General features: G+C 41.8%; 1 protein-coding gene across 1 annotated transcript in view; it reads right to left on the bottom strand.

The window, feature by feature from the left end:
* VEGFC (vascular endothelial growth factor C) overlaps positions 1–2,608 on the bottom strand; it is a 26,970-nt gene extending 24,362 nt beyond the window's left edge. The window contains exon 1 of the mRNA XM_015428326.1: positions 2,573–2,608. Within this exon, the coding sequence (XP_015283812.1) occupies positions 2,573–2,608 (36 nt within the window). The remainder of the gene's footprint in view (positions 1–2,572) is intronic.
* Between the last annotated feature and the right edge of the window lie 6,427 nt (positions 2,609–9,035).

The following is a 9,035-nucleotide window of genomic DNA, read 5'->3' as shown; positions in this document are numbered from 1 at the left end:
GGGGAAGAGGGCAGAGAAAGACAAACTAGCAAAAGTGAAACCAGCGGGGAACATGAGCCCTCGACAGGAAGAGGTCACTGGGTTTAACGGAGCAAACGGCTGAGAAGGTGAAGAAAATGGACACTAACACTAAAAAAGTTAAGAAAAAGGTGCAAAAGCTGGAAAAGAAACAAGCTTCGGAAGAATCACAACTTTTACAGCTGCAAATGGAGAAAGCAAATTTGGTCCTCAGGTTTCAAGGGGTCCCAGAATTAAAAGGCGAGAATCTAAAGCAACTCTTCAGCGAAGCATTAGCCCCAGTTACAGATTTGAAAGCGGAATATCTTGTAAACAGAATGGATGTGGTCTATAGGTCCTATTCCGTGTACATCAAGAAGAAGAATCTGCCTGGGGAAATAGTGGTCATATTCTCAAAGAGGCATGTGAGGGATTCTATCCTGAAAGCAACTACAGGAACACCCTTGAAAATCGGGGACAACATCATCAGGATTCTAAAAGACTTCCCATTTGAAATAAGGCAAAAAAGAAAGAAATATAAAGATTTAATCCTTTTTCTACAAACAAACAACATTGCCTACAGATGGTTAATTCCAGAAGGCATCATTTTCAAAATACATGAGAAAAAAGAAAAGATTGACTCTGTTCCTAAAGCACGTGAGTTCCTGAGATTGCAACTGGGAGAGATAGCTGTGGTCGAGAAGGAAGAAGATGACAGCAAATCCAGTGGTGAATTGGACTCGGTGTCTTCCGATGAAGACTCTCTTTCTGGTAAGGGAGAGGCTGCCCCCAAACGTGCATATAAATTGAGGATTAGAAAAGACAAAACAAAATGAAGGCTGAAGGACTCTGAATTGTGCCTTAAAACTTTAGTTTTATTATGGGATGCTCTGCGGGTTCTCTTAAACTAATGGACAAAAAGATAACTTAGCATGACAAAATAAAGTAATACTAGCAATTTAAGATTAACATTTATATAAGGTGTTATTATGATCTCCTATTCTTGGGGTTTTAGTTATTAGTGGTTTTCTTTCCTTTCTCCCTAGATGTAGTTACCTCTTCCCAATTTTTCGTTGTAGTTTGTAGTCTATTAAAAATGCAATAAAAAATCTCCTCCGGGGGGGCAAAAAAAGAAGAAGATACACCCTTCTAAATCCTTCCAATGCACTGTAAATTACTCTAAGGCCTCATGTACTGTATATATCGAATTATAAGGCAACTAAGGTAGAAAAGGAGTTAGTGATCCAAGATCAATCAATTAGTTTTAAGGTTTGAACAGGCATCTGAACCCAAGCTTTCCTATTCAAAGTCCAGCATTCACACTTTGCCATTTTATTGTGCTCAACATATGATCTTAGGTCAATGCATGAAATTATATGTCATCTTTTGGGTTTATGGCTTTTGCTGGATTATCAATTGGAAGGTATCTTATTCCTTGATATCATTCTTATAGGCCCTGTTAAGAGACTAGCTCACCTAGTAGTCTCTTGTCTATTCAAGTACATTGATTCAGGCTTGGGCCTAGCAGAAATTTTGGAAGCGTCTCTCTCTGGGAACTCCAGGTCAAGCTGACTATCAAAGAGTGAGATAATGGGAGGTGACACAGGTGCCGGACAGACCATTCAGCCTAGCTATTTTTAGGCCAAAGAATCTGAGGAGTTTGGCCTATGCATTCCATCTCATTAGTGCAAGGGCCCATGGGTGGGAGTGGGGGAGAAGTTATTTACTTGATTGGGCCCTATACAGTTACATATTATATGGTCTCATTATGGCAAATCACCTGATTGGTTGGGTCACCTGGGTAACAACATACCTGATTGGTCAAGTTACATAACTGGCCAAAGATCTGATTGGTTAACTAGAATCAAACGAACATGGGTTGTTAGGCATGATTCTGGGTGAGCCATGTTGGACCTATTTTAGACTTTGAAAATGTTGGATTCAGTCTTGTCAGGTAGCATCTGGATCTAGAACAATGCTTATAAATGTGCTTAGTTTAGATATTCAGCTTTATTAATAATAATACAACAACCTTTATTGGTATTATGCACTAAGAAGTATACAAGACATAAGGAGTACTCAGAACAGTTAACACATAACTTGCTTTTTAGAAGCCAGATATAGAAAAGTTGCCACTATTTCAATAGTTACAGCATTTTTTGAGGAAAGAAGAAAAATGGACTTATAATTATGGCCAGGGTCCGACCTACCTGAGGGACCGTCTTTCCCCACATATACCACCAAGAGCACTTCGGTCGGGGACACAACACCGCCTGGTGATTCCAGGCCCTCGGGAGGCAAAGCTTGCTGCTACCAGGGCCAGATCCTTCTCAGTGGCGGCCCCCACTTGGTGGAACGAGCTCCCAGAGGAGATCAGGGCCCTGTGGGACCTTATGCAGTTCCGCAGGGCCTGCAAGACGGAGCTCTTCTGCCAGGCTTTTATATAGGGGCCGCACTTCTACTACTACCACCACTGAAACAACGGGGTTGGGAGCGGTCCCCAGAAGAACTGCCATAAATTTGAATGGCACTGATGCTGCTGGACTGGCTTGGACCACCGACAAGACAATTTCACCCTAAGGAAATGATCGATACCATCTTCAGAGACCATCTTGTTTGTATGGAGCGCTTTATTTGTTTGTCGTGATTTAATAGTTTTTACTGTTTTACATTGTTTTTATGTATGGGCTTCTGCCCCTCTGTAAGCCGCCCTGAGCCCGTTCGCGGGGAGGGCAGTGTAAAAATGCAAAAAAAAATTAAAACAAATAAATAATAAATAATGATCAGATTGGCCTATTAAATCCATTAACAACCAATCTAAACACTTAACACGAATGTCAGCATAATAATCACAATACAAAAGGACATGCTCAATACATTCTACTTCCTTTCTTCCACAATCACATAGCCTCTGTGCGTAAGGAGTCTTTGAAAATCTCCCTTGAAGTACTGCAGAGGACAATACATTAAAAAAAGCTAACATATAAGCTATATGAATACATGGATTATTGAGGGAGATAAAATATGTTATCCTCTCAGGAGGAATCCCTAATCTCAGGGGAGAACATCTACCAGAGGCATGACTACATAATTCTTGCAACTCAATATCCAGTTTAGCTTTATTATTTCATCCTCACTGTTTTCTGCTCTTAAATTGTAAATTTGGTGTAGTGGTTAAAAGCCAGTTTGGTGTAGTGGTTAAGAGCACGGACTCTAATCTGGGTGAACAGGGTTTGATTCCTGATTCCTCCACATGCAGCCGCTGGAGTGACCTTGGGTCAATCATAAATTCTCTCAAGAGCAGTCCTTGAAAGAGCTCTCTCAGGATTTCCGGCGGTGCGGCGCTGTGCCACGGGCGCGCCTCTCGGGAGCTCCCGAGACGGCCGGCTCTTGTGCGCTCTTTCAGAGCCCCCCGAAGTTCGGGGTTGGCTCCGCTTGGTTCTCCTGGAGGGAGACCAAGGTATGACGCTTTTCCGCCCCCCCGTTTCCTCAGCAAGGACGGGGGCGAGACCGGCTCGCCTCGAAGCGGGAGCGCCCTGAAGAGCGGAAACATGGCCGCCATGTTGAAGACAAGCAGCAGCCAGCCGTGTTTTTAAACAATTTCTTTTTGTTTGTTACAAGATTTTTTCCATGCCGCTTTGCAAGAGAGTGATCCTGTGCAACCTGATTGACTGGGAACGATATATTAAATACCCCTCTCAGAGGACTATCCCCATGGACAAAAGAAATTGGCCGGGAATAGCTTCTGGGAATCGTGAGCGAATAACATGTGGGGTAAGAAAGAGCTTTTGTTGGAAATACCTTTATCTACCTAAAAACTTTATTTGAATATTAGGAGAGTTATCCAAATATAGGCTGTTTAACTTTCAAGAGCTGGAAAGAACCGGAAGTGAAGGGTGAGCAGAATGGAGGTGGCTGCCGTTAGTAAAGAAATACAGGATACAGTAATACATGAACTCAGGTCTGAGCACTTTCAAAAAACTTTGCGAGAAGAAATAAAGAAAGCACTCAACCGAGTATGGGACAATTTTTGGGGGAATTTACAGCCCCTACCTGATAAGGAGAAGAGTAACAAAGAGCAAATAGGGGCACAAGAGAGGAATGAACTACAGCAAATCAAGCAGAGGAAAGAGCTGCAAGATACTCAGGACGCTAATACAGAAGGAAAGGTATATCAGGTGGATTTATCGGAAATGATGGGAGAAGGAGACAGTGTGAAAACAGGAGTGGACAAAAGGAAAAAAATGCGTCTGTTAAAACCTCTGAGCAGAGGAAAAAAGAAGCAAAAAAGGAGAAAAAAGAGGAAGAAAGGTTTAAAAGAAACTAAAGACCTTAACATTACACAACTGAACTGGGACATAAGAGAACAGAAAAAAGAGAAAGAGTACAAAGACCAGCGACATTCATGTGAAAGCCGAGAAAATCAAAGTAGGAAAGAAAAGCAACATAGTATCTGTACAAGGAATGAATGTGACTGGCTGTTGGCTATTGTTATTGGTTATTGAAGGGTCAAAAGGTATTAAAAGTCAATAGGACTTGATGCAATATTAAGGATTGAAGGACACCTCCAAACAGTTGGGTTTATGTAGGAGTTGTACTTTGCAAGTGCTTTTGAGTTCTGTTCTTTCTGAGATAAGCAATATAAGTCTGAGTAATATGAGATATTTGAAATGGGGAAGGGACTATTTATCATGCTTGATGGTGTAATATATTAACCGTTTGTAGGTTGGGTTTCTTCCTCTGATAGGAGTTTAAGGGGAATTATTAGGTAGGAGGAAACAGGTTCAATAGCAATATACTATATAAGTTTTCCTTTTTCCTGAGTTTATATTCTTGTTTGCTCTAGACTGATCAACATGAATTTGTTTAATAGGTCAAATACGAGAGTGTTTGTAGTAAAAGGTTTTGTGCCTTCAGAGGTTTCGCTATATATTAAAAGGGTTAAGGGAACTTATTGATATGGATTAAGCAAACATAAGAATGTTATTAATTTCTTTAGCAAATTAACTGTGATGTGGCACCTCTGATTGGAGATAATAAGAAACAATAAGCAGAAAGCAGATATAGATGCGAATAAGCCAATACAAATGGAATTAAATAACTCAGGCGGAATTAAATGGCTGTATAGTTAATATAGATCAGGTGGGCACAGTGGGAAATGCGAAATGGTAAGCATGAGAATGGAGGGAAGTTAGAAATTATGATTAACTAATTAATAGGATCTAGTGTCATGGAAAGATTATAGTTACTATATTGGTGTTTGTTGGTGGTGGAAGTTTATGGGTGTGTTTGTCTTATTATGTTTAAAAACCCAATAAAAATTTATAAACAAAAAGAAAGAAAGAGCTCTCTCAGTCCCACCTACCTCACAGGGTGTCTGTTGTGGGGAAGGGAAAGGAGACTGTAAGCCACTCTGAGGCACTGAGTGAAGGGCAGGGTATAAATCCAGGCTCCTCCTCCTTCTATATTCCTGAACATTATTTAATAAATCACATTAATTATATTTCGCGGTGTTCTTGGGTTTTGGGGAGTCAATCTGAATTCAGAACTTTAGTCCAGATTGGCTACAGCTACCAGAATAACTGCTTTCTGGAACTCACCTTGTGTCCTACTTTGCAGGGCTGACTTCTTGATCTTAGATGTGGGAGAGCTAGAGAGGCTAAGTGCCTTGGTCTTTGGCTGACAGGGTAGTTAAGGCAACTGGTGGTAGCCTGGGGTTGTAATTATGCTTCAATGACACATAATCACAAAAATGGCTTATTTACACAACTACAGTTCTTAAGAAACTCTTCTTATTTCAGCCAAGCAATGGCACATATTTCAGAGCCTGTGAGGCAGTTTACAGGAAGGTAATGTGGGCATATAGAAAAATCTGTCAGAGCCACAGCTAAAATAGCAAGATGAAGATCTAATTAAATGTCAGGATGATGTCGCAGAAGAAATAACTATTCAAAATCATTACAAAAGGTCATATAGGGAAAAGGAGGAAGGGGGGCAGAGTTGCTTTACTTCCTTCAGGCACCTTTACTGATATTTTCAGATGCAACTTTTCTCTCTCTGGACACCTGGTACAGAACGGTTCTAGTGGGTGTGTGGATAATTCTAATTAGAACCTGTGCTGTCAAATGAATGAGACATTCATCTCAAGCTTGGAGACTAGATAAACTGCAAAGTGTAGCACCAGTTCTGCCACATTTCTGTACCTTCAACATAAAAACATAAGACCTATTCAAATTACAAGAGCAACCAATACTGATACAACTGTTTTGCTAATTGCATTGTCTTTTTGTTATCAAGAACTCAGGCAACGTGTTGCTAAACTAAATAATTCTTAACATGGTTAACCACATGAAACCAATAAGATTAGCTATAATTCTTCCAAAATACTGTAAAAAGAGCACAATGCATAAACATGTTTGTATTACTTTTGGTATCTCTAACTTTTCCATCAGTGCAAAGATCACAAATCTTTAACACCCAGCCTCGGGCATCTGGGCCCTTAGCTTCTTTCCAAGACCTGGTATGATGGACCTCTTCCACTTCCCTTTTTCAGAGACTAGATTTTCCCTCCATTTTTCTGTCCCTTCACTGCCTGAGCAGTCCTGGTAATGTGTTTTTTCTCCCCTGAAGAAACTTTGGCTGTCCCACCCTGTGTCAGTAAGATATAAAGGCTATGTGCTCAGCTCGCCCTTTAACTTAAACCCTTGAAAATGGCACTTGAGATGATTTTAAAATTCAAAACTAACCGAAGGCATATATTACTGACACAGGGTAGGACAGCCAAAGTTTCTTCAGGGGAGAATAAAATACATTACCAGGGTTGCTCTGTTAATAAAGGGACAGAAAAATGGAGGGAAAATCTAGCCTCTGAGGGAGGGAAGTGAACGGGGTCCATCATATCAATACTAAACCCTTTTCTGTCAGGGCTATTCCCAGGCGGTCTCAGTACATGTCTCTTCTCAGTTAAGGCAGGAATCTCACTAAATCTCCTCAGCATACATCTTTCACAAGACTTTTTTACTCAGCTGATGCTGACCAACCAGATTGCCTGAAGCACCCTGTTACTCACAGCTGTCGTAGTACTGGAGCACAGAGATTCAGGAGTGAGTGGACAGGAAGATATATCTCCCCCTCCCAGTGATTCATTGTGGTCCTCCAACTTGTAAATGCTAGTAGTGAAAAAGTAGGGCTTAATCTAGCTCTACACATTTTCTAAGTTTTCAGTTGAGAATGAAGTCTCTGGTTCAGGGGTCCCCAATCTTTTTTAAGCCTATGTGCACATTTGAAATTTTGAGAGGGGGTGGTGAGTTCCAGCCAAAAATGGCTGCCACCAGAGGCAGAGCGAAATGGAATATCTCACTCCTTGCATCTTCTGGGAAGAAAGTAAGCATGAAGGGGAATGGAACCACTCACTGACTGAGGAAAGCCTAGGTGCTTACCAGTCCTCCTGACCCTCCAGTGGAAAACCATTTCCTTTGAATGAAGGCTGCCAATAAAAAGCCCTGCCTTACATTGGCCCCACCCTCTTTTTGAAGTTTGGCAGGCATCAAAGGAAGTACTGGTGTGCACCATGGGGTCCACAGGCACCAAGTTGGGGAACCTTGCTGTGGTTTATGATCATATATGTCACACCCATCCTGCAGTCACTCCATAGGCTACCAATCAGTTACCAGGCTCAATTCAAGGCGCTGGTTATGACCTACCAGGCCTTCATGGTCTAAGTCTCACATGCTTGTGGGATTGCCTCTCCTACTATACTCTGCTGTGGCATCTTAGAACCTTTGAAGTTTCCTCCATGCAAACTGGTAAGATCTGTTCATCTACATTCTCTTTGGTGGCTCCCAACTCATGTACATGAGGAGGTCTGGGAGGCTATCACAGTACTATCTTTCTACAAAACGTGCCAAACATAAATATTCAGGAAGGCATTCTTATAATGCAATTGATGGAAGTAAGGAGTGGACACTGCATTGCCTTGTTCATCATCCTGCATTCAGCATTGCTCACACTATGCTGACCTGGGTAGTTTTCTGTTCATATTGTCATTTGATTTTGTATTCCTACTCACACTAGATTGGTACTGGCATTGTATTCCTAGTTCTATTGCCATGGTCATTTGCATTGTTCTTTGTATATCTTATACTATATGTTCATGATGTTGATCATCTTGTCATTCAGAGTTGTGCTTTTTGCTCTATTATATTGTTCATTCAATATCATATACTGTACTAGCCTGATACCCATACTTCGCTATGGTATTTAACTTCTGTAAATCCAGTTATAATACTGATGATGTAAAGTTTGAAATGTAACATTTGTTGTAGGAATTCTAATGGAGAAGATTGTAGTGTAAAAAATGAAGTGAAACTGCCTGTCTGGTGTTGTGGGGGGATTATGTTTAAAGGTCACAGGGAGGCTGGACCAGCAGCAGGGCTAATGCAATCCTGCTGAGCAAACCTCCCCGGCAGCTGTAAGCATCCCACCTCCTCTCTTACACCTGACAGGCAGCTGCCTGTCCAGTGTAGGAGGGGGAGGAATATTAGAAGCCACTCTGGAGGTGGGGCTGGCAGGATCACTAAGGCGTTACTGCTGGGGCGGGGCCCCTCATGGCTTTAAGCACCCTGAAACTGCTGCTGCACCTGAGAGACAACTGCCTGTCAGGTGTAGGAGGGAGGAGCATGTTTGAAGCCATAGGGAGGCTGGGCCAGCAGCTTTGCTTCACTTCACAGGCAGTTGGCTATTCCTGATTTCCTCAACTGTCATTAGCTCTCTGCAGTCCCCTGTAACTGTTTTTTTAACCTCAGAAAACTGAGCTCTGCAGCTGACCAATCAGAGAGTGGGGGTGTATGTGCAAGGAGGCAGCAGCCTGGCAATCGCATAGGAATCAATGGGGGGAGCACATTTTACCCCTTTTGACCCAGTTAGGGTTTGAATTTCTAAAAATCCCTTCTTAGTGAGCATCTATACCATGGTAGGAGCACTCTCCCCAAATTTGGTGTTTCTAGGTCCAGTGGTTTGGCCTGGGAACTGATTTTACA

This window comes from Gekko japonicus, unplaced genomic scaffold (assembly GCF_001447785.1).
Source record: "Gekko japonicus isolate JY-2015 unplaced genomic scaffold, Gekko_japonicus_V1.1 scaffold3527, whole genome shotgun sequence".
NCBI lineage: Eukaryota > Metazoa > Chordata > Lepidosauria > Squamata > Gekkonidae > Gekko > Gekko japonicus.
The sequence above is the reverse complement of the archived record's forward strand: the minus strand, read 5'-3'. Positions and strand labels throughout refer to the sequence as shown.